This window comes from Trichoderma aggressivum (genome assembly GCF_033847375.1).
Source record: "Trichoderma aggressivum f. europaeum strain CBS 100526 chromosome Unknown scaffold_040, whole genome shotgun sequence".
Lineage (NCBI taxonomy): Eukaryota > Fungi > Ascomycota > Sordariomycetes > Hypocreales > Hypocreaceae > Trichoderma > Trichoderma aggressivum.
The window spans coordinates 125628-150158 of record NW_026946406.1 but is presented as its reverse complement, the minus strand read 5'-3'; the positions used below and the strand labels follow the sequence as shown (position 1 = coordinate 150158).

Genomic DNA, 24531 nt, shown 5'->3' with positions numbered 1-24531 from the left:
GATGCCTGTCCTTGTCCATCTCCCACATCTTCTTTGCATCTCCAACCTGGCAAATGCTGGGATTCAAGCGGAACCCACCGCGCCTATCCGTGCATGCTTGTCGACCAGGGAGGCCGTGCGGGTCTGGGGCCCGCCGTTGGGCGTAGACGAAGGGCTAGCAGCGACTCGGTAGCGCAGTACGAGCCGTCGATATAAAACTGAGGTTCCAGGTCGAGCAGCAGATGTTCTTCTCTCGGGCTGCTGTCTCTTAGTAGTCGTGTTGTTGTTGTTGTAAGTCGTGTCTCTCGGTGTATTCAGCGGTTGGTGCAAGGTGAAGCCACAAGAACAACAGCGATCTCTGACAGCCCAGACACGCCACGTGCCGCTGACCTTGTGCCTGCTCGCCTTATCGGGTTCGTACTCGTATCGTTCGGTTCTAGGGCCAAAAAGCGCCCCGCAAAAAAGAAACACCACCCGACTACAGCAATAATTTCAATTTCATCATCCACCAATTTTCGGGCCAACCACAACCACAGTAACACTGGACAAATCACATCTCGCGATTGAGCTGCCGCCGGGCTCTGATTTGGCAGACAGGGCATTCAGCGCCCCACGATCAACAAACTGGCGTCGCTTTAGGCCAAGCGCGGCCAGGCCGCAACCCCAAATTTATTACCTGATTAGGTGGCCCGTTTTGGAGACTTAATTTGCACGGTTCCTATCAGCGTCCTCCGGGGCTCTTTTGCCATCAGGGGAGCTTCAGTGGCCGATAATTTTCCCTGCTCGCCGCTACTTTTTTTTTTTCTCTCGACGTTCAAGAAAGGGGGACGCTGCCCGCTTCATTCTTTTCCTCTCCCCATCCGCGTCGTCGAGGCCGACTAGACGTTGTGGCTGAGCTGAGCTGACGCCTTCGTCATTCTTTGTCAAGCCTGATCACCGTCAATTGCTGTCAGCATCCTATTGTTCTTCAGCCTTTCGGCATCCCTCGCAACCCACCACACCGAATACGGCAATCCCGTCACCAAGGCTGGCTCGGTGCTTTCAACAGCACGCCAACGTCCGTGAGTCGAATCCCCCGCCATTCCCCCGGCCTCCTGGCCCTTTTGGCTGTCCTTATATATCTCCTCCCATCTGTCACCTCGAGATCTTGATCTCTGTTGTTCCATCACAAGATGCTAACAAGATACTGTGGGTCACAGACCGCATAAAGGTAGTCGGCATCGTACGATACACTTGCCAATGGAATAGCTGCAAGTCGACAACGAAACACCTCTTCGATCCATCGACATGAATCCCTCCACGCTGCTCCCCCGCCGCTTTCGCGGGGAGCCGGCTCCGAGCCAAGCTGCTGCCCCCTCGCGCCTGAACAAGAGGCTCACGCCGCTGATCCAGTTCCTGGCCAAGGTCGCTTGCTCTCATCCTATACATACCATTGGTGTTATTGCTCTCCTGGCCAGCACGTCCTATGTTGGTCTGCTCCAAGAGACTCTGTTTGGTGGCACTGCCAGCGTGAGCAAGGCAGAATGGACGTCGCTTGCGGAAGGCAGCAGAGACTTGATAGCTGGTCCCGAGACTGGCTGGAAATGGCAAAATGTAGAGCAGAGCACTGGTTCCTTTGACGAGGCTGACCACCTTGCCCTCTTGACGCTTGTCTTCCCCGAGATCGTCTCTACGGATGCGGTTGTTGCCGCTCCTCACTCTCATGCCGTGCCTACTCCTTCAAACCTTTCAATCACCACCTTGCCCGCCACCATCAACTCATTTGCTGCCTATGCGCGTGACAGCGTTTTGGCTTATTCTGTTCCCTACGAGCAGGCACCAGAGTTCATCACTGCTGCTCAAGAGATTCCTCTCGAGAATGCTCAGGAGACGGAGACTCAGCATGGTCGTGAGAAGAAGATGTGGATCATGAAGGCTGCCAAGGTCGATGCCGGCAACAACCTCGTGCTTTGGGTTCGCGATTCTTGGTCCAAATTTCTTGACTTGTTGAAGAATGCTGGTGGCTTGGACATTACCATCATGGTCCTTGGCTACCTGGCCATGCACATCACTTTTGTGTCTCTTTTCCTGTCTATGCGCCGCCTGGGTTCCAACTTCTGGTTGGGCACAACCACACTCTTCTCTTCTACTTTTGCCTTCCTTTTCGGCTTGGCCGTTACTACTAGCCTTGGTATTCCCATCAGCGTTCTCCTTCTCTCCGAGGGTCTTCCTTTTCTGGTTGTTACCATCGGTTTTGAGAAGAACATTGTCCTCACCAAGGCTGTGTTGAGCCACGCCATCGAGCACCGAGCCCAGGAGACCAAGAAGGGAAAACAAGTCAAACAGGAAAACGTCATCTCGTATGCCGTTCAAGCTGCCATCAAGGAAAAAGGCTACGACATCATCTGTGACTACGCCATTGAGATTTTCGTCCTTGGTCTCGGCGCCGCTTCTGGCGTTCAGGGCGGCCTCCAGCAGTTCTGCTTCCTGGCCGCCTGGATTCTCTTCTTCGACTGCATTCTGCTCTTCACATTCTACACCGCCATCCTGAGCATCAAGCTTGTCATCAACCGCATCAAGCGACACGTTGAGATGCGCATGGCCTTGGAAGCTGATGGCGTCAGCCGCCGAGTTGCGGAGAATGCCGCCTCGAGTGCTGACGGGCCCAACTCCAAGGAGGCTTCGCTGTTTGGCAGAAATGTCAAGAGCAGCAGTGTTCCCAAGTTCAAGGGCCTGATGGTTTCTGGTTTCGTCTTGGTCAATCTCATCAACATTGTCACCATTCTATTCCGCAACGGCGCTTCCTTTTCCAACATTCGTTCATTGGTGGGTGGTCTCAGCGGCGTTGTCAGTACGCCTCCCATCGATCCGTTCAAGGTCGCTTCCAACGGTCTCGATGCCATTTTGGAGATTGCCAAGGCCAAGGGCTCTGCCGTTCTCGTGAGCATCATCACACCCATCAAGTATGAGCTTGAGTATCCTTCGATTCACTACGCCCTGCCCTCGGCTACTGCCGAGCCATCTGAGGGCCAGCTCTTTGGCGTCGGAGGTCGCGTTGTGGGAGGTCTCCTCAGCAGCCTGGAGGACCCTGTGCTCTCCAAGTGGATCGTGGCCGCTCTCGCCCTCAGTGTCGGTCTCAACGGCTACCTCTTCAATGTGGCCAGATGGACTATCAAGGACCCCAACACCCCAGACCACCAAATCGACCGCAACGAGCTGGCTCGTGCTCAGCGCTTCAACGATAACCCTACCGTTAACTTGCCTCTTGGCGAATATGTGCCCCCCACCCCCCAGCAGACTCAGCCGGCTACTCCTGCCATTACGGATGACGAGAGTGACACCGAGGCTCAAGCGAGGCCCAAGGTCGAGGTTGAGAACCGTAGCCTGGCCGTCTTGGAAAAGATGCTCGCTGAGAAGCGCATTGCCGAAATGACAGACGAGGAGGTTGTTGAGCTATCGATGCGCGGCAAGATCCCTGGCTATGCTCTCGAAAAGACTCTCAAGAACTTCACTCGCGCTGTCAAAGTTCGCCGGACCATTATCTCTCGCACCCGGGCTACTTCTGAAATCACCAGCGTCTTGGAGAACTCCAAGCTGCCCTACAGGCACTATGACTGGGAGCGTGTGTTTGGAGCTTGCTGTGAAAATGTCATCGGTTATATGCCCATCCCCGTCGGCGTTGCTGGTCCTCTTGTGATCGATGGACAGAGCTTCTTCATCCCCATGGCCACTACTGAAGGCGTTCTTGTCGCCAGTACCAGCCGAGGCTGCAAGGCTATCAACTCCGGAGGCGGTGCTGTCACTGTTCTGACTGCTGATGGCATGACCCGTGGACCTGTCGTTAGCTTCGAGACTCTGGACCGTGCCGGTGCTGCCAAGCTGTGGCTTGACTCTGAAGAGGGTCAGAACACGATGAAGGCGGCTTTCAACTCGACCAGTCGGTTTGCCCGACTACAGACGATGAAGACGGCCATTGCCGGCACCAACCTGTACATTCGCTTCAAGACCACCACCGGTGATGCCATGGGCATGAACATGATCTCCAAGGGCTGCGAATACGCTCTCAACGTGATGCAGAACGAGGCCGGTTTTGACGACATGGTCATTGTATCTCTCTCTGGTAACTATTGCTCGGATAAGAAGCCTGCCGCCATCAACTGGATCGAGGGCCGTGGCAAGAGCGTTGTCGCCGAAGCCATCATCCCCGGCGAAGTTGTGCGAAGTGTCCTTAAGACGGATGTCGATTCTCTGGTTGAGCTCAACACGTCCAAGAACATGATTGGATCTGCCATGGCCGGTGCGATGGGTGGTTTCAACGCCCACGCTGCCAACATTGTCGCCGCCATGTACCTCGCCACTGGTCAGGATCCCGCCCAAGTCGTGGAGAGCGCCAACTGCATTACCATCATGAAGAAGTGAGTGTCTACTTTTGATGTGTCTCTTCTCTCCATTGTCAACAGACATGCTAACTATCATATAGTCTCCGCGGCTCTCTCCAAATCTCCGTCTCCATGCCCTCTCTGGAAGTTGGCACTCTTGGCGGTGGCACCATTCTGGACCCTCAAGGCTCCATGCTGGAGCTGCTCGGTGTTCGAGGATCTCACCCCACCAACCCTGGCGACAACGCCCGCCGCCTTGCCCGCATCATTGCCGCGGCAGTCCTGGCTGGCGAACTGTCCCTCTGCAGTGCCCTTGCTGCCGGCCACCTGGTCAAGGCTCACATGGCGCATAACCGAAGCGCTGCACCTTCAGGGGCCCCTTCAAGGGCCATGACCCCCGCCCCATCGTCAGTATCCTTGGCAATGTCCAACGGAACTGCGCGGAGGTGAATAATGATGAATGGTTTTTTTTTCATGTTGGGTAATGTCAAAAGAATCAAGCGCAGTGAAATAAAAAAAGGTCGCGCGGCCGGGTGCTGGTATTTATGGAGTTTCTTTTTTGGATGATACGGGATCAGGGCGATGCAAACGGCATGCTCTATAGACGACATATGTGCGAGTATATACAAGGTAGTTGCAAAGGCGGGCGAATAGCATTGCTTCGATATCGACGGATAACCGACTGTTTAGTCAGATGTGTACTCTATCGTTTTGACGGTTTATACTTGTGTGTTTACACGATGGGAGCTTTTCTTCCACATAATAATACCCCTATTTCATATGCGTCTTATCAGTCCATCTTGGTGCGATAAGCCACCCGACGCCGAGGTGGGGCCGGTTCAGGCACCGTGATCCAAGCATGATTGAATACTAATGTAACTCACAATGTGCTTGACTCATTCTCTTCAACTCTCTGCATCTCATTATTCCGTTTCGTTTAGCAATACCCCTGATTGTATCAACCATGACTATCGACTCGGCGTTTAAGCCCGCGCTTATCATCGTCGATTTCCAAGAGGATTTCTGCCCGCCGGTGAGTTGATCAGCTTCACATATCCGCAACTCGCTTCTCACAAACCCCAATCTCAAGTGAGAGCATCACCCGTCCATCCTCCAGAACCTCCCTCCCCTTGTATCATCCCAACCTCTCCATCAAACTCCCTCGTTAACACTCACTTCCCCCCCATCCAACAGAATGGCTCCCTCGCAGTCCCGGAAGGCCGCGACATCGCGCCCGTCATAAACGCCCTCCTCACACTCCCCTTCGCCATCAAAATCGCCACCCGCGACAACCACCCCCGAAACCACATCTCCTTTGCAGAGAACCATCCCGGCGCCGTCGCCCTACAATCACACCACACCATCGTGCACCCCAGCGACCCGACAAAAAGCGACACGACGCTCCTCTGGCCAACGCACTGCGTCCAAGGAACAACCGGCTCACACCTCGTACCTGAGCTTGACGTGGGGAAGATCGACGTCGTTGTGGACAAGGGCATGGACGCGAGGGTGGAAATGTACTCTGCGTTTCATGACCCGATGAGGGTGAGCGTGAGCGGGCTGGGGGGGAGGTTGAAGGAGGAGGGCGTGACGGATGTGTTTGTGGTTGGGCTGGCGGCGGATTATTGCGTGCGGGCGACGGCGGAGTCGGCGGTGGAGGAAGGATATAGGACGTTTGTTGTGGAGGAGGGGACGAGGCCTGTGATGAGGGAGAGTTGGGAGGCCGAGGGGAAGAAGGTTGTTGAGGGGAAGGGGGTGAGGATTGTGAGTGTGGAGGGAGAGGAGGTTGCGAGGGTGAGGGAGTTGGCATGATGTTGGTGATGATGAGTGTGAGGACTCGGCTCGTTGTGACTCAGCTGAAGAATGGATGGTATTTAATGGCATTGGTGAATAAGTTGCAGTCGCGAGGTGTCTTGAATTGAAGCAGGCCATCTTGAAAGAAAACATTTCAGCCCTGAGAAGTCCTCCGTCGCTACCATTATCATATCCATGCATTAACCTCTAATGATTCCAACGCCTTTGCATACCAATATGCGTAGAGTTACAGATTCCCAACGCTTCGTTTATATATATAACGGTCCCTCTACATCACTTCAACTCCTCCGACCTCTTTCGCAGACGAATCGCCTTTTTCACCCGCGGATGCTTCCCCACGCGCCACTTGTCATGTTTCTCAACATCTCTCCTCCGCCGACGTTGCCTACATTCAATTGACTGTTAGTGACGGATCGGTGTCGACGAGCCTATTTGTATACATACATCAGGATGCGTCCCACTTCAAGGTCCTCTTCACATGTGCCTGAACCTAGTAGATGGGACTCACTGCTAGTCTGGACGTGCTTTGGCTGGACGAGAGACACATCAGCCTGGCTTGGTTCCAAAAAGCTAGGAATCATGTCATAGCTTGGAAAAGATGTTGGGAAAAGCAGCACCGAGGCCGCATCGTTATGATCGTGTGCTTCGATGGCTTCCGGTGAAGAATCAGAGGTGGTACAAGTCAAAGTGGTAGTCGATCCCCGACAGTCCCTCTCATCACAGTCTGTCGTCGCGCCGAGAGTAGCCTCCGCCCGAGACGCATCGTTGTCCACGTTTTGTATAATTTCGGGGAGGAACCTCCTGACAGTCGCCTTGTTCACTCCCAAGGGATGCAGCCCAAGAGGAAGTCGTTCGTGAATATGTTCTTCCGCCAAGTAGCGTTCAAGACGGCGCCCGAAAAGCGAGGAGTCGCCATCATCCGGGGGCTGCGTGCCTGCAGATGGGTCCTCTGCAGTGTATGCGTTGGGCAACTCGAGAGGCATCATCAAGAATGATCCCGAAGTTACCGGGCCATACACGTCTCTGCGTGGTTGGCGTGTGGTGTAAAGATCAGACCTGCTTTGGCTAGTCCGCCAGGATATAGTTAGAGATGAAGTCGAGTAGACGAGTAAAGCTCGGAGACACAAACTCACCCCGGAGGCAGAACAATGTCATCTTCCAAGCTAATGCTGCTGTTAGGGCTGGCATGGTCATCTTGCGGCGTCTGGTTCTCCATGCTGATCAAAGTGTAGATGGACGGCTCAAGAGAGGCTTTGATGAGAAAGAATGTACATCTGAAAGAATCCCTTGCCTAGCCATCAATCCCCTATTTTAAATGAATCGCTGGGCCCCGAACAAAACGCGGCAGAGAGACAACGTCTAGTCCATTGCATCTCAGAAACCATGTCGCTGGTACGCGAACCACACGCCTTTCCCAGGAACCTGGAACTGATGCTACATCAGCCAGCATCGAAATCACGGCGTTGCATTGACATACCGATGCATACGCCCCCTCCGTTCCCCATCCCAAGAGAAACGCTGCTGGATTTGTCCGTCCAGTGTCAACACCCCCCCGGTTCAGCTGCAAAGAAACAGCCACCAGACCCCTGGAAGAAAGACAAAACGGGCGTGGGGGGTGCGTAAATCAACCAATCCAGAATCGACTCATTAACTCTTCTTTCTTTTTTTAACTTGGGTCCATTCCCTTTCCTTTTTTTTCTTTCCTTTTTCTTTGTCTCTCCTTTCTTTCATTTTCCCCTCGTTTCTTTTCCCGTCTGGTTTTACCCATGATTCCGTTCTCTCGATCCTTTTCTCGACAAGAGGCGTACACGTCCCTCTAGTCGAGTTTTCTGTCGGCAGGGAGAAAAGTGGCTGGAAGCCTCATTCAGCTTGCAAGTCAGGGAAACGGCAGGTGGACGCGAAGAAGAGAGCCGAAATAGAGACTGCAATCTCGCCATGCCTTTCAAAGGCTAGGCACTGTACAGAGCCGATAGATACGGAAGCGTCCAGCTCAGTCCAAGGGATGTCGGCCGAGTCCAGCCTCTCCTCAATATGCTCACGTTCCCGGAATCCCAGGTCGATGGATGCACTAACGCACCCCTGTGTCCAATGAACCGCCCGCAATACAAAAAGTCGAGGGGTTTTGATCCGTGTCACTAAGCGTTGCCGTTGTATTGATACATCTGTATAGGCAGACACCTTGTCAGTCCCATAACAGAAATAGTTGCAGGACGCTAATCCCAACGGTTGCGGCTGAGGAACGGAACCAAGTCCGATGGCCAGCCCAGGGTTTGAATGGACCATAACCTGTTTCGCATTGAAACGCAACGAGGACTCTATAGTATTTGGCATCCGTTCTGTCCAGTATGTGCGTGTATCTCTTAGTCCCTGCTGCAAGATCTATACCCAGGCTGAGGGAGGAGGGGGGCCGGAAGCTGGACCTCTGGCTCCGCGGAGACGTGAACGGTAATCTGGCGAGCTGAGAAGGCTTCGAAGCCGAGAGACTTGGCGCCCAGTAGCATCGCAATTTTTACCGACATCTTCATGCAATCAATATCATCATTGCCTCGTGGCCAGCAGAGAACCAGTGCTGCTCTTTGCCTGGAGGCTTGTTCTATAGCAGCTCTCTCCCGCTCTGCTCAAGTCACCGGTGCGCTCCCTCGGGCCATGATACAACGAGAGATTGAATCTGCGCCGAGAGAGGAGGGGCACGACGGAGGCATCTCCGTACTAACAACCAACAGAAGCTTCCGGGAAGCTGATTTGACGAACCGGTCAAGGGTCGCATGCCCGTACGGTTGGGCGTTTGACAAGGCTTTGGCTGTGGATTTTTGACCGGCCCATGCCTCGCGTCAGCCGCGGCCACTCAAGATCCCGGACACTTTGATCGGCTCCAAGCTGGCGGTATTCGCCGTTGGACATCTGGAGTTTGTGGCAGCGGTGGCGCCATCAGGCTCTGCCACCGTCTTTACTATAGCCACCCTCCCCTGGGAGGAGATGTGCTGCTCTACCGTAAATGAAATGTGATTTCAAAGTAAGCGAAGTCATCCCAATGCCAGAAGCAGAAGCCTGCAGCTCGGCCAAATCTCCTGGGCGTCGGCTGATGCTAGACAATGGCTGAGAAAAAAAGCAAAGAAAAGAGAGAAAAAAAGGGACCGGAATCTTCAGATAGAGACACGGAGAGATGCGGCCCCCAACGACTGTCACTTCATCAAACTGCCACCACCACCATGTAGTGGCCACATCACATCTCAAAGACTCTGGCATCGTGGGGGGATCGCACGTGCTCAATACACGGCGCACTCGTATTTGCGGCTGCTCTGAGGCGGCCAGTTACGTTGCAGGTCACATACTCGTAATTGCTGTCTCAAGCCACAGTCATGCCTGGCCTGCTGGAGCTGTAATGCTTGCGAAGCTGAAGTGATGGATTTGACGATGTTGGTAGCCGATCCGGCTGGGACAGGCAATAGGATTCATTCCCTCCCGATGGCAACCAAGTTTTCAAACGAGGCCGTAAAGGGTTTATGCATGACCTGGAATACTGCGCTCGGAACGGTTGGAACTTGAGACATGGCTGGCCTGATATTGGGCCTTGGCTGGTTCTAGGCGCCCGTATATCCAAGTTTGGAAACGATGTACGTCGACAGTGCTTGTACGCATAAGTCAGTTGCGAAAGCAAATGGAAACCAACAGCGTGGATTCGCATACCTTGGCTGACCATCAACGATTGCCTAGCATTCATGAAGAAGGGAAAAGTAGATGCCTTGCTGTTACCGAAGCTTGTGTGTGACCATGGCCGAGTGAGGCATCAATATTTCGATAAAGTTCCGAGAATAACAGCCGTTCAGCGTGATTAGTGATCGAGTCCAGATCAACAGGAGGACAATTCCCAGAATCTCACAGGTGGAAATATTCTTGTTGAGCACTGCTGTGTGTCGGAGCAAAAAGTCTAGGCAAGGGAAAGCAGAGAGAGGCTTCTAGAACAGTTGAACAGTTACCCTAGAGCCCGGTACAGGAGCCTAGCGGGCGGGGGTTCTCCACGCCTTTCGGATCACCAACAAGGCGCAAGAGTTGCTTTGACGCCATCGAGAAGAGCGATGAGACAAGCTTATCAAGGCAGCGGTTTTTTCTTTAGTTTGAATGTCTTCTGGTTGTCTTGCGTTGTCTTGTGTTATAAAGGGTGACTTGTTGTCTCTTGTTGTTTCTGTTGTGGACAGTTGAGAGTCAAGAGTCAATTATCAACCCCGCAGTCAAAGAAGACGAGACAAGAACAACAACAGCCTCGAGACAAACATCACCAAAAATGGCCTCCCTATCGACAACTCTCCCCCTCAACCGCGACTCCGTCTTTTGGGCGCACAAAGTCGTCAAGAATCACGTCCATCGCACCCCAGTCGTGACCAATCAGACGCTTTCCGAGCTGGCATCGACACCGAGGGCCGTTGAAGACCTGGAGGGCACTCGGTTCGCCGGCCGGACGCCCGCAAAGCCCGTGCTGCGATTGTGGTTCAAGTGCGAGAACTTGCAGCGCATTGGGGCCTTTAAAGTGCGCGGGGCGTTTTATGCGCTTCACAAGTTGACCGAGGAGCCCGGATGGCTGGAGGGAGGCGGAAAGGAAAAGGGCGTGGTGACGCATAGCTCTGGTAAGAAGATGTCCCGACTTGGTCTCGTCGAACGTGGATACTACACGGGGAGGAAACTTGTGTCATTCGCCTGAACCGTCATGTCTTATATCAGCTCCAAAATGGTTGCTTACACAGACAAAACCACAGGAAATCATGCGCAGGCTCTCGCCCTCGCAGCCAGGGAAAACGGCATCAAGGCTCACATCGTCATGCCCGAAATCTCCATCCCGGCCAAGATCGCCGCCACAAAGGGCTACGGCGCCAACGTCGTCTTCAGCGGCAGCACCAGCGTCGAGCGTGAGGCCGTCACCGAAAAGGTCATTGCTGAGACCGGTGCACGGCTGGTCCCGCCTTACGACCACCCCGACATCATGCTTGGCCAGGGAACCCTCGGACTGGAACTCCAGGATCAGGTGGAAAGCAGCATTGCCTCCTCGGTCAACTCTGCCGGACAGAGCTTGACGGGCGTTTATGCTGCCTCGGCGACCAAGAAAAAGGGCAACGTGCAAGGACTCGACGCCATCATCACTCCCTGTGGTGGTGGAGGCATGCTCTCTGGTGTAGCGCTGAGCTGCGAGGGCACCGGCATCCGCGTCTTTGGGGCGGAGCCTTCGTTCCAGGGAGCTGATGATGCCAAGCGAGGATATGAGTCGGGCCAACGTGTCCCGACCGTGTCTTCGCTCACTGTTGCCGACGGACTGCGAACACCCTTGGGCGCGCACCCCTGGAGCGTCATCTACGAGCGGCGTCTGGTAAGCGGCATGTTTAGCGTGACGGATGAAGAGATTCTCAAGACGATGAGGCTTGTCTATGAGCGGATGAAGCTGGTGGTTGAGCCGAGCGCATGTGTCCCGCTGGCCGTTGCGCTGTTTGACGAAGACTTCAGAGCGCTTGTGGAAAAGGAGGGTGGCGTAGAGGGATGGGACTTGGGCCTTGTATTTAGCGGCGGAAATGTCGCCGTTGATTCACTTGGAAAGCTGCTGGCTGGAGAGAAATGAGAGAGGCCAAGTTTACTAAAGGACAAGTCTGATGATAAAGGAGGTATAACTTGACATGTTCTGCGCGATGTGATGAAGTCATGGACTTTGTCTCTTTTTACACTTATACACGAATTTGAAGTCTAGGCAGCAAGGCTGAGCGTTTTGAAACAAATATCAACAACTGCAAATTAGGGTATCATAAACTCATTATATGTTCTTCAACGCCTCGTCCATCTGTTTCCTCCACTCAGGCGCATTCCTCCTCAACGTCCAAATGCCAATGTAACCAGCAATCATACAAAACAAAGCTACAGTGGTGAACACCCATCCCACACCTATTGCGTCAATCCACGGAGCCGCGACGATAACACCGACGCAGCTGAGAATGTTGCGAACAAAATTGTTGACTGCAACGCCGGCAGAGCTCTTCTTGCGCACGAATTCCGTGAGCATGGTGGTAGCAGCGGACTATGATGAGGTTAGTTTTTCGATTTGGGATTCAATAGGGGAAAAGAGAAATCTTACAAAGACGAGCATGGATGACGCGCCAAAGATGAAGCTGCCGATAGCGGGAACGATGAAAATGACACCATAGTTGAGCGTCCAGCCGTAAATCAGTAATCCAATAGGGTACATGGTATTAGCCAGCCACATGTTCTCCCTGAAGCGATCCTCAGGCAAGTAGATAAGCTTGCCATTTTCGTCATATCGATTTGCTTTGATAGCCTGTCTAGCCATGATCTTGTCGATCCATCTGCCTCCGAAGAGGGAGGCGATGAAGTAGCCCAGACCTGCAGGGAGATAGAGCAGGCCAACGATGATCTCGCTGTAGTTGTAAGGAGGCTGCGAGAATTTTTGCTGAATGGAAATGTTGGAGATGAAGAGCGCACCAAAAGCAATGGCAGCGGTGAAGACGGTGATGAATACCGGAGGAAATCGGAGAAAGAGGAGCACCTTGAGAGGATCAATAAACACTCGTTTGGCGCTCGCAGCGAGTTTCCTGGTCTGAACTTTGGCAGACTCGGTGGTCGTCATGCGACGAATCGATTCAGGAGCGGGTTCCTCAACAGGTACCTCAACCTTCTTTCGTGCCAGAGTCTCGGGAAGGAAGAAGATTAACATGGCCAAGATGACGAACCCGTAGATTGCAAGGAACCACATGGTAGCCTTCCATCCAAAGGCCTGCGCCAAAGCACCCCCCACAATGGGTGCAATCAGGGGCGCAAGCAACGGTCCAAGGTAAAACATGCTCATGGCACGGCCTCGCTCTTGAGACTCCCAGATGTCGGCAATGGTGCCGGCGCCAACTGCCTGGACAGAGGCGGAAGCACCGCCGGTGAAGATACGGAAGACGATGAGCATGGCGATGTTGGTGGAAACGGCGGAGAGAATGGCAAAGATGAGGAAGAGGGCAAAGGAGATGATGTAGATGGAGCGGCGGCCGAATTGCTCTGAGAAGGACGACCACCAGAGGGGGAAGATGGACATGGAGATCATGTAAAGGGCGACAGAGAGGTTGGCAATGTCTTCGGTGGTGTTGAGACTCTTGGTCATCTCAGGCAGAGCAGCTGTAATTCGTTAGCTTAACGTTCTGATTTGATCATGGATATTGGAACTTGCATACGGTAAAAGATGGAGGAACCGAGAGGAGCGGCAGCAGTTGCCACAGCAATAGTCAAAGTGATGCCCCATTTGGTCGAGTTCTTGTAATCATAGGGACGGTCAACTTCAGGCACAACAGCAAACCGGCCTAGCAGCCCACGGCGCTGAGAGCGAGGAATGATGTTCAGAGTCTTTGACCGCGTAGTTGAAGCCCTAGACCTGGAGCGGCCAGCTTCTTGTCCAGCGGCGTCGCCCGTGGGCTGTACTGCCGTTGCCAAGCTGACGGTTGGGACGAGGGCGTCATGGTGAGGCTCAGAATCGTCCTCGAGGATTTGAGTGCGGGCCGTCTTCTTTTCATGATCAAAGTCTTGTTCTTCTGATTGCGCAGTGGTGATGCTGTAGGTGGAGGAATGGATGGACGGGGGGGAGGGTGTAGGTGAGCCCTCTCCCTTTTCGGGATCGGGTCCAGAAGACATTGTGAATCTTTTCATGTGAAAATGATAGTGTGATGAGCAGATGGCGTTGTGATGGGTAAAAACGGTGTGAGACGAGGGCTCCCAAGTCTCCGTCGGCGATACGAGAAAGTGTTACACGGTATAAATGATACGTCTTGGCTCTTCTATGAAAATCATATAACATGTACGATCGTGACAGCATAAAATAAAATAAAACCAAATCTTAGTAACAAGATGAATAAAGAAAGGAAGGGACCATCAGAGAAGTCCTCATCGCCATGCATCAACACACTCAAGAAAAGGAAGAAGAAACGAGCGACCGGTGAGCAGCACAAGGGTATTTGAACACCACCACACAACCACAGCTAAACTTTTTTTTTTCGATCCCTCCTTCGATGACAACCCATGTCTGATGCCCACTCTGTTACGGCAGAAAATTGCCCTTCTCCGTCACAAGTGGACCTTTTCCGGATAGGCGCCGGCTTAGATTCGATGGCCGAGGTCCGCGACCCGGGACGGGGAGGTGTAGAGAGATATCACCAACGCGGGGTGTTATACGATGAGTTGACTTTGTAGTGCTGTTACATGCTATCAGAGTTACTCATTATTACTACTATGAGACACAGCAACATGTAACAATCATCACCATAGTTCAGCAGTATCATCACATAGCCGATGTGATGTGATCAAGAAGCCGTAAAGGCGTAATCAAAATCAATATGCAGGTCATTTGCTGCCAAGCAGGGGCACCGTTCAATCCTACCGCTGGGAATTAGCCGGGCAATGGACGAGTTTCGATGGAGATTTCTCGAGTATGTGTGGGGCGAGGCATGGAAGCAGACTGACGATTGGTGGACAAGATGGTAACGCAGTGTTAGTCATGAGATATTGGGGTAGATAAGAGGAGTTGGGGTAAATAGAATTGGGGTGGAATGAAAGCTCAGCTCTTTGGACTTGATGGAGTCAATGGTGGATTCGATCGGATGCTGGTGCCGTACCGCAGCATGGCTATGTGGTTGGATACGATAAGATGTGCGAGGTGCGTGGATGCGGAATTGTTTGACAATAGGGCGTCGGTATATCACTTGTGCCAACCCTGATGAGTGCATTTGTATTTACGAAGTTTCACGGAGTGCTCTGTAGATTCGACTACATTGGTGTAAGCGAACCGAAGCTGAGAACTGGTAGCGGCCAAGTTTCGTTTACCAGTTGCGATACGTTTATATAGATATTGGACATAATCATGGTTTAGCCCCCAGTCGAGGCAGCACTTTCTACCATGATACATGGCCCCTTTCTACACTTGAATCAAAGAAACATATAAACCATGGCCTTCCTTGCATGTGGAACCATCCCCCTTGCGGCTAAAATTACTTGTTCTGGCAATTCATTCTAGCATGTGACGAATAAAAAGCGTGGAAGAGTCGGTTTTATAATGAGTTTCCTCGAGTTCGGCCTTGATTATGGGTTCATCTCGATGTATGGTGCTTTTGAGATTCATCCAGGGTGTTTATGTAGTGGTTCTCCGACACCGGATTCATATATGCTGCGGAGAACTCTGTCTTGAATGGCCTTGTTCGTATTCTATTCACATGCTGATTCCACTATCCGTTGATATTGCTGATCCAGCGTTAGTAGTCACAAGGTATCTACAATATATACGGTATTTCCGTAAATTACCTACCTAGGTATCTCCGACAAGCCGAAGCACAATACGGCGAATTCTCGAGAAAGTTTAGTCATGAATGAGTATTACAACGAACGATACCATACTCGAGCTTTATATCTAGTTCTTTCATGTCCGGCGCGAGACGGTGTTGATACCCTTTGAAAGGACGATTCAGCAACATGCTGTAAGACAGATTACTACTCACCCGCCAATAAACAGCAAGATCCCCTCAAAATTGAGAGATATCAGCTTTTCTTTTTTTTTTTTTTCCTTTTTTCTTCTTCTTTTTTTTTTGGTGAACTAGATATCGAGCATCCAGAAATCTACTTGTTATGATGAAAAACAACGGCTTATAGACGTTGAATAATGGCTCTCTTTAGTGGACGAAGGAGTCCTCGAGCACATCTCCAAGATATATACACAGAATATATTACAACCAACGAGCACATACCTTACCATTATAACTCCAACTATGAGTTCTAAGGGCTCAGAGTTGCTCTAACGACAAAGAAGGATATGGTTGGCCACGTCAAAACTTCTGCAGCCGTCACAATTCGGAATCATTCTGCCAGCTGCCACGCAATGCCACAACCCGGACACGAAATGGAAGGACAGAATTCACCGCCCAACGGCACAACATTAATCCTCCTGACTCCCGTTTGTTTGTTCTGCAGCAGAAGCACTGGATAGGGTAGGTGCCTTGGAGGAGGAAGGAGCTTTGACACCAGTTTCTCGACCTTGGGGCCATTTGTATTTCCAAGTCCCGTGATGCACGTTTCATCTTCTTTTCTACCCATCAACCTCTCCATGGCCACCACCTGCGCAAGGCAATTTTGCACAGTTTGATGACCGTCTTCGTCTCCAAATCGAGGCTTTGATTCGCAAATCAACTTCATGGCCAGCAAGATGGTCTCTACCAGCGAGGATCTCATCGAAAGACACGGTTACACCCTCAACTGGGCTATCCACATGTACGCTGCCTGTTCCGTCTCTGTTCACCCATGAATCACGAGGTCTAACTCCGGCATAGGTGTTTCAATACCAAGCTCTACGCAGACGTCACGATTCATCTCGGCGACGTTGAACTCCCAGCACATAGCATCATACTGGCGTCACAGAGTGAATACTTCAAGAAGGCTCTCGAGTTGCCCATGAAAGAGGGCATCGAGAGGAAGTTTAAGTTTAGCGAGGGAAGCATGCATGCGCACTGGAGGATGTTTGAGTACATCTACAGAGGAGAATACATTCACGATCCTGCGGTACCACTGGGATCGATAGGTCCGCATCCATCTACTATAGCGCCTGCGCAACACTCATTATGTCTACGTACACGACTGACTCACGCGTTCTAGCTGACGACGAAGACCTCTTGAAGGACGTTCGCGTTTTCCAGCTAGCAGACTACTTTCAAATCGACAATTTGAAGAATTATGCCTTTCAAAACTTCAAGACCCGAATCAAGAGACTGTGGGTCGCCGAGAATTTTGTCGATTGCATACGAGATGTGTACGGGATTCCGAGCAACGTCAGTTACGCATTGAGGATCGAGATTGCGAAAATTGCGCTCAAACATTTGTCGGATCTTTGGGACAAGAAAGCCTTTCGCACTCTTATCCGCGAGGGAGGAGACTTTGTCATTGACATTTTGAAAGACATTGTTGCTAGTAAATGATGACTTGCAGAACTATCTGCAAGCGCTGCGGACAAGGGTTCGAGAGGTCTGATTGAAGGAAGGACAAGCTTGCACGGATGGCAATGCGGATTGACTGTGGGCTATTTGCCCAGATGATATAGCCAAGGAGATATAGGGGCAGGTTAATATCTCGGAGAGAGAAGATTGAGGGCCATGAAAAGCGCAATCAAGGGCAATATTGACTGTCGTTGATTTAGAACTAGACAGATAATCTATCAGGTTGCAGAAAAGTGTTGGGCTTCGAGGTCGCAAAACTATCGGGGGTGCGATATCGGAAACTTTTGGGTGTGCTACACCATCAGCCAAGGAAAACAGGGGCATCAAGAAAACAAGACCAAATGAAAGCTCAAGTTGATTTCGAAGTGATATTTTTCGATGCAATTGAAGTGTTTACAAGATGAATCAGGTAAATATTTTATTTGTAATAATGCAGTGGCGCTTTCGGTGACGGTCGCCGCAGCGATTACGATTACTGGACTAGGCAATGCGTGGGCCCCGATCGGAGCATGAAAATCAGATCTGACTGTGCCTAAGCCGGCTGATCTCATAATCCAGAGACTCATCGCATACTGGAACCTCGCCTCGAACGCTCATTTCAACCAACGGCATATAGTGACAGAGAAAAAGAGACGGAAGAGCAAAGAGCCGAAGTCACCAGGACAATGTCCCTCACAAACGGCTCCCCCGAGGCCGCCGCCACGGCCGCCAAAACCGCCTCATTCACCCTCGCCTCGCTCCCGGCCTCAGCCCGCAACGAGGCTCTCGAGGCCATCCACGCGGCTCTGACGGCTTCCAAGGACGAGATCCTGGCGGCCAATGCGCGTGATCTGGAGCTTGCGCGGAAGGCGGCGGCAGATGGACAGCTGTCGCAGGCGCTCGTGTCGAGGCTGGATCTGGGGAAGAAGGGCAAGTGGGAGGACATGCTGCAGGGGATATTGGATGTGAGAGATTTGGATGATCCAGGTATGTGTGAATTGCTCTCTTTTTTTGGATGATGATGTTGTTTACGTACTTGCGTGATCATTGTGATATTCTTTCTACTTTTCTTCCCTGCCCTTGCTTGAAGACTCGTCGTCTGATGGCTGTATACGACTTACAAATTGATGCAACAATACTAACCCACACATTTCTCTCCACCAGTTGGCAAGGTACAGCTACGGACAAAGCTCGATGACGGCCTCATCCTCGAGCGGGTGTCATGCCCCATTGGCGTCCTCCTCATCATCTTTGAGGCACGTCCCGAGGTCATTGCCAATATTGCCAGTCTGGCGATCAAATCCGGCAATGCTGCTATTCTCAAGGGTAGGCTTCCATCTATCCATCTCACATTAGTACCCTAATCACACCCGATAACTTACTCATACATCATATCGCAACAGGAGGCAAAGAATCTACAGAATCCTTCATCGCCATCTCACAAGTCATCTCCTCCGCCCTCTCCACAACTCAGGTCCCCAACTCGGCCATCCAGCTCGTCACAACCCGCGATGTCATCCTCCAGCTTCTAAGCCAGGACCGAAGCATCGATCTGGTCATCCCCCGTGGGTCCAACGACCTTGTTCGCTACATCAAGGAAAACACAAAGATTCCCGTGCTGGGCCATGCCGACGGCCTCTGCAGCATCTATCTCACTGCCACGGCAGACAAGGAGAAATCTGCCGTCGCCATCGTCGACTCCAAGACGAGCTACCCTGCCGCTTGCAACAGTTTGGAGACGCTGCTTGTCCAGGACACAGCCCTCGACACCGTCTGGCCCGCCGTGGCTTTTGCCCTGGCTTTGAAAGGCGTGACACTCCGTCTCGATGCTGCTAGCAAAGCCGCTCTCTCATCCACTACGCTCCCGGATGGCACTGTTCTGGATGCCACTCCCGAGGACTACGACACGGAACACCTCAACCTCACCTTGGCCGTCAAGACCGTATCCACCGTCGACGAAGCCATTGCCCACATCAACACTCACGGCTCCCACCACACAGACTCCATCTTCACGTCGAACGAGGCCGAGGCCGAGCACTTTATGAACCAGGTGGACTCGGCCGGCGTGTACTGGAACGCCTCAACGCGACTGGCAGACGGCATGCGCTACGGCTTCGGAACAGAGGTCGGAATCAGCACCAACAAGATCCACTCGCGTGGGCCCGTGGGCCTGGACGGGCTCACGATTTATAAATACAAGATTAGGGGAGATTACCAGCCAACGACTGGATACGGCGAGGGCGAGGGACAGAGGCCATGGAAGCACGAGAAGCTGTCTTTCTAAGGAGGGCGGGTTCAATATACGGCTAGTAAATACGAGGGGGAGGATAAGCAAGTGAGCCACTCTCTCTTCTCGGAGAGAAAGATAGAGAATAATGTGGAATACAAAAAAAGAACGGGATACTATCGGGATTAGCCAGTGGCAGAAAAAAAAGCAAGACTATCATATCGTACGGAGCAGTGGATGAGTGTTTATTTGTTTGTTTTTGTCTCTCCCTATTCGCCAGATCGCGGTGAAGTACCTAGATCGGCGAAGAGCAAGACCACGCGGAGAGAAATCTCCTTGACCAGGGATGCCCGAAAGACATGCTCCGTAGTATGGGGTAATAGTACCTATAGCATCGCCTTGTATCCCTTCGAGTGCGATAAGGCACCACCCAAGTACCGCATCCACCTTTCTTCTAGATTGAGGGGAGAATCCTCGATTTCTGACTCTTTGATTGGCTACTGCTTTTAAGAGTACTTAGGTGGTGCCTTATCGCACTCGAAGGGATACAGATTGACAGATTCACGCCCACGAGGACAGCATGGTCTGATTACAATTCTTCTTCCCCCCTTATTTCAGACAGGAAGGAGGGCGATTTGCTCATCCTGCCCGAGTCAGGAAAAGAAGCAGAAGCAGAAGCCTACTGTAGCTAAGCTGATGGTCTCCCTCTCCCCCCTGGTTTGTGGACAAGGAGGAACCCCCCCCCCCCCCGTCGCGACGGCGACATCCGGGAAGCCGTTTGGTTGGCGGAATAAGGATATCGGTCTGCATTTGCCCTGTAGTACATAGGTAAGGTAGGTAGCTGCACGAGTACCTGTACCTGTACATGTCCCAAATGGCACCATCGATGCGTTGGAGCAAAAAAAGAAAAAGAAAAATGTTGCTGCAGGGGGTCAGCTCGCCGACCTTGTGATTTTTCTTTGTCTATCTGGTGATTATGTCCTCATCCGATCCGGGGCCTTTCTCCAGGCTTGCTTTTACGGGCCGACGAAAAAAAAAAAGGTTCGTCGGATCTACGACTTCTCTTTTGTCATCTGATTTTCTTGCTGTGCCGTAGCTTCTAAGCAGAATCTATTTAAAAAAAAAAAAAAAAAAAAAAAAAAAAAAGCACAAAGTAGTATTGCATCGAAGCAGTGCATAGCTAGAGTAGCATCTGCCATTTTGACATTACTCGGATGTGCCGCCCATTCGTATCACGCGAAAAGGTACCGAATACATACTTGCGGGCGTTGGGATCCCGTCTTTTGGGGGTACTAGCGACTCCTGCACGACAAAGGGCTAGTGGAAAGCCAAGCCCAAGCTCAATCTAAAGTGCTCTTGCCGGGCTGCCATTTGCTATCCCCTATTATTTTTGGAATACGAGGGAGAGAGGATACCTACTGGTACTGTAGCAGAGCAGAGCGAGCGCGGAAAAAAAGAGAGAGAGAGTGACCTGTTGACCCGGCCTGGTTTGATTCCTTCGGGTCAATATAGCCTTCACCTGACTATTCTAGTTGGGCGCGTTCGTATCTTAGCGGTTGGGAGTAGTACGTTTGGTGTGTCTATGTGTGTCTATTCTTTTACGAGTGCTCGTATGTACTACCAATTGACTCACTATCCGTGTCTTATCGGTCTCTTGTTCCTGCGCAAATGTCTTAGACGCATATACGTATTCGATGGAGTCTAGGCTTGCACACCGTTTTTGTTGTCCGGAAAAAGGGTGGACCCTGTGATATCACATCACCGCCTCTTGGACGGCCCGTCCCAGAGGGATCCCGCGACGAAGGAAAAGAAGATGAAGACAAAAAGGATGAATAAATCACAGGAAAAATTCCTCCAGCTCCAGCTCCAACAGTGGATTGTTTCTCGCCTAAACGCCCCAAACGACCCCAGGGTACAGTAACATACAGTATGGCCGTCAATGCAAAAATTCATATCGAGGGCGGCGGCATGTCGGAGGGAATCCAAGCTGCTGTAAGCGGGATCCATGCCCGCCGACCCCCCATTAAAGCCATACGCTGGGCGCCTCAGAAAGACAGCTTTTTTCGGCCCTAGCAGTTAAGAGTCTGACTGGCCATCAGAGAAGGGAAGGCGATTACAAAGTGATATCACCGATGGGAATACCTACTGCAAGTACTCGTCGTACTGCTTCCCGTCAATGGAAATTTCCTCGAGCGTACGAAGTACTTGTACATGGTGCCATATATTGCTTCCTACGCTCGTGATACGAGAATTGCCTGCAAATGAGAGTGATTCAGAACGGGCATTGCATTGCCGCCGCACCTCGAGGTGACAGCAAGACCCCATGTGATCGTAACATCTTTCTCTCTCTCTCTCTCTTTGTCTCACAGGGAATTCTCTCCTGTCCCATCAATCACCGCCGCGCTATTGGTACGGGTGCATCATAGTCGAAAAGCTCGCCTTGCTCGAAATGGAACGATACGAGGGCACGTTTGCGCCTGGTTTGGGCTCGACCTCGCCACTGGATTCGGCTTGGCTTCGCCTTTGATAGTGCGCGGGAAAAGGCAAAATGTCTTTTTTTGGAAACCCCATGGCGTCACTATTCGTTCGATGTGGGCGAGGTGAGCCCTTTTTTTGCAATTTCCACCTTGTTTTCTGCGAATCTTTGTACGAAGTAGCTTTTTTGCCATCTCGACGACCTACAGGTACTATATTTTTCATTGGAACACAGTGCGTAGGGCAAGTGGTTCGCGACGACGATCCCCGGGTAAGGCTGGGACATACGGGTGGGAAACGGTGTGTGGCTGTGCCCCTGATGCGCACTGTACACTTGCGGCGAAACGTTGCGTCTGGTTTTCCCTCGTAAAGCTGAGCTGCTGCGATGAGCTTTTGCAAAAGCCGAAGCAGATTCTCCGTTGCGGCTTGCGGGTACAGGTACATTCGTACCTACAGTACCTACGAGTACCAACCACCTGCCTGGAGACCGCGAAAACGTGGAGTTGGTGAATGGGGGCGCTGCGGCGCTATGACGTCTTATTGTCCAATGAACATGCGCTATTGCAGTCATCCTTCCAAAAGAGGATTAGACCGTTGTGTCTCAGAACCAGTCAGCTGTGAGGGGAAAAGAAGAAAAAAACGGGGGAAGGCACAACCACTGCTACTAGCCACACTTGGGGCCTCGTCCAGCGAATCGAGCGCCAGGAAAGCTCGTATTGCTCTGTGTCTCGCCATTTTTTTCTCTTCTCTTCTTTTTCACTCGTTTTCCGTGCTGGCTGGTATTGTGTGGCGCCGGCCGCTGCACCGCGCAGCCGCATTCTTGCTTGGCGCCTCTCATCTCCTGCTGGCCTATTGCTGGGCCTCGAGCCACGAGTGGCTGGCCAGGTAGCGCTACCTCCGAGTACAGCCGCCGCCACCGGGCGCCGCGCCCTGCGGACTGTCGGCCAAGTACGGGCCAGGTACCGCTACCCAGCGACGGGCTGCGATGGGGCGACGCCAGACAGGACCCCTGGTTAGCACCGTCATGGTTGGGGCCCGACTACGCTGCAAGCTCCCTTTTCCGCTGCTGGTGCTGGTGCTGGTGCTGGTGCTTGTACGAGTAGGTATCCAATACGAAGAGCTACGAGTGCTGCTGCTGCGTCTGGGCCCTCATCGTCACGCCTGAGTTGTTCTTTTGCACCTGCGAGGGCCCAATTCCCGACGGGCTAACCGTGATACGAGTGCTCGTTGGCCGGTACCGAGTACTCGCCCGATACGACCGGCCACAACGAGGACACTTTGGCATACCTCAGCCAAGAGGGATCGGCGCACACGAGCGGCTTGTCACTCGGCGGCCGCTAACCTCAATGTGCAGGTACCAGCTCTCGTACCTGTACTTGGACTCCCGGCATTCGAGGGACCCTGGCCGCCTCCCTGCATGTGCCTTGTTTGGGTTGCTGGGACAAGACAACCTCGTATCAAAGGCACATCCAGACGGACTGCATATATAATATCACGTCGTGTCCGCCGCACACCTCTTTCCCTCTGTTTCTGGTCCATCCCATCAACTACTACACTCGCTAGTTACGCTCAGCTTCTGCTGTACTCTCGTTCAACGAACCAAACATCTACCTACATCCGCCTAATATCTTAATATCACCCTCACCTCCGTTTTTACCTATTATAAAAACAGAAAAAACCCACAAATTACATTCAAGATGAAGACCTCTGCCATCATCGTCGCCGTCACCGCCGCTCTCGTCAGCGCCCAGGCTCCCCCCGAGGGCACCAACAAGGTGACCTGCGCCAAGCCCAACGCCAACTACTGCTACGGCGGCGATATCATTGTTCGCTGCGATGCCAACGGCGTCGGCACTGCCGGCCGCTGCTCCGACAACGTTGCCGGATACCCTCCTCTGGGCGGTGTTGCTGAGTGCTGGCAGAGCACCGAGACCTCTGGTGACGCTGCTTGCCAGAAGAACGTAAGTTGATCCCCCCATCTTATACACGACACCCTCGTGGGATGAGGATGAACATGAAGCTAACATCATCACCAGTGCGTCGTCTACGCTCAGCCTTCTTCATTCACCCTCGCTGCTGCTCAGTGCACCCCTAGCTTCACTGCCTCTGCCACCTCTGCTCCGGCCACCACCCTGACCAGCATCATCGCTGACCCTACTGGCAGCGGCAGCGCCAGCGTGATTTACACCACCGTTGTCAACGGAACCGTCACCACCACTGTTCCCTGCACCACTGTGCCCGTCGGTCCCTCCACCACTCCTGCTGGTCCCATCATCACGACCACTCCCACCGGCCCTATCGGCACTGGTGTTCCTCCCCCTCCTCCCCCCCCTGCCAACAACGGCACCGCTCCCGGAGGTCCCTCTGGTACCAACACCCCCGTTGGCCCTACCTCTGCCGGCCCCAGCACCATCCCCACCAACGCCGCCGTTGCCAACCGCGCCACCGGCGCTCTGGCCGTCATGGGTCTCGTTGCCGCTGCTTTCCTCTAAGCGAGCGGCCCATGTTCCTTGATCTGTCAAGTGAAATAACGTTTACGACTGATTTCAAAAATCTCATGAGTTTGAGCATGATTCTATGAAATGTCTGGCGACGACAGAAAATCAACACGAGAAACTTTAATGTCGATGGTCACGAAGGGGGAAATTGGGATGTCGCTTGCGTCCGACTTTGGTCGTGCTCTTTTACTTTTAATTCA

The 24531-nt window shown here is 52.4% G+C and overlaps 8 protein-coding genes across 8 annotated transcripts; 6 read left to right on the top strand and 2 right to left on the bottom strand.

Annotated features, from left to right (window-relative positions):
* Nucleotides 1-1266: 1266 nt before the first annotated feature.
* Nucleotides 1267-4787, top strand: Triagg1_8308 (uncharacterized protein; the record flags this gene model as incomplete). Its single annotated transcript, XM_062903141.1, has 2 exons — nt 1267-4373; nt 4439-4787. The coding sequence occupies 2 exons, from the start codon at nt 1267-1269 to the stop codon at nt 4785-4787; spliced, it is 3456 nt and encodes a 1151-aa protein (XP_062752718.1).
* Nucleotides 4788-5301: 514 nt separating this feature from the next.
* Triagg1_8307 (uncharacterized protein) lies at nt 5302-6149 on the top strand (the record flags this gene model as incomplete). The annotated part of the gene is made up of 2 exons (XM_062903139.1): nt 5302-5370; nt 5532-6149. The coding sequence occupies 2 exons, from the start codon at nt 5302-5304 to the stop codon at nt 6147-6149; spliced, it is 687 nt and encodes a 228-aa protein (XP_062752717.1).
* A 276-nt stretch (nt 6150-6425) lies between these two features.
* On the bottom strand, nt 6426-7368 carry Triagg1_8306 (uncharacterized protein; the record flags this gene model as incomplete). Its single annotated transcript, XM_062903138.1, has 3 exons — nt 6426-6537; nt 6597-7217; nt 7286-7368. The coding sequence occupies 3 exons, from the start codon at nt 7366-7368 to the stop codon at nt 6426-6428; spliced, it is 816 nt and encodes a 271-aa protein (XP_062752716.1).
* A 3066-nt stretch (nt 7369-10434) lies between these two features.
* Triagg1_8305 (uncharacterized protein) lies at nt 10435-10848 on the top strand (the record flags this gene model as incomplete). Its single annotated transcript, XM_062903137.1, has 1 exon — nt 10435-10848. One exon carries the CDS (start codon nt 10435-10437, stop codon nt 10846-10848), a length of 414 nt encoding a protein of 137 aa, XP_062752715.1.
* Nucleotides 10849-10875: 27 nt separating this feature from the next.
* Triagg1_8304 (uncharacterized protein) lies at nt 10876-11754 on the top strand (the record flags this gene model as incomplete). Its single annotated transcript, XM_062903136.1, has 1 exon — nt 10876-11754. One exon carries the CDS (start codon nt 10876-10878, stop codon nt 11752-11754), a length of 879 nt encoding a protein of 292 aa, XP_062752714.1.
* A 189-nt stretch (nt 11755-11943) lies between these two features.
* Nucleotides 11944-13814, bottom strand: Triagg1_8303 (uncharacterized protein; the record flags this gene model as incomplete). Its single annotated transcript, XM_062903135.1, has 3 exons — nt 11944-12204; nt 12262-13304; nt 13361-13814. The coding sequence occupies 3 exons, from the start codon at nt 13812-13814 to the stop codon at nt 11944-11946; spliced, it is 1758 nt and encodes a 585-aa protein (XP_062752713.1).
* A 2554-nt stretch (nt 13815-16368) lies between these two features.
* Triagg1_8302 (uncharacterized protein) lies at nt 16369-19415 on the top strand (the record flags this gene model as incomplete). The annotated part of the gene is made up of 6 exons (XM_062903134.1): nt 16369-16433; nt 16493-16740; nt 16815-17126; nt 17711-18118; nt 18296-18457; nt 18535-19415. The coding sequence occupies 6 exons, from the start codon at nt 16369-16371 to the stop codon at nt 19413-19415; spliced, it is 2076 nt and encodes a 691-aa protein (XP_062752712.1).
* Nucleotides 19416-23530: 4115 nt separating this feature from the next.
* Nucleotides 23531-24325, top strand: Triagg1_8301 (uncharacterized protein; the record flags this gene model as incomplete). The annotated part of the gene is made up of 2 exons (XM_062903133.1): nt 23531-23794; nt 23870-24325. The coding sequence occupies 2 exons, from the start codon at nt 23531-23533 to the stop codon at nt 24323-24325; spliced, it is 720 nt and encodes a 239-aa protein (XP_062752711.1).
* Nucleotides 24326-24531: the final 206 nt, after the last annotated feature.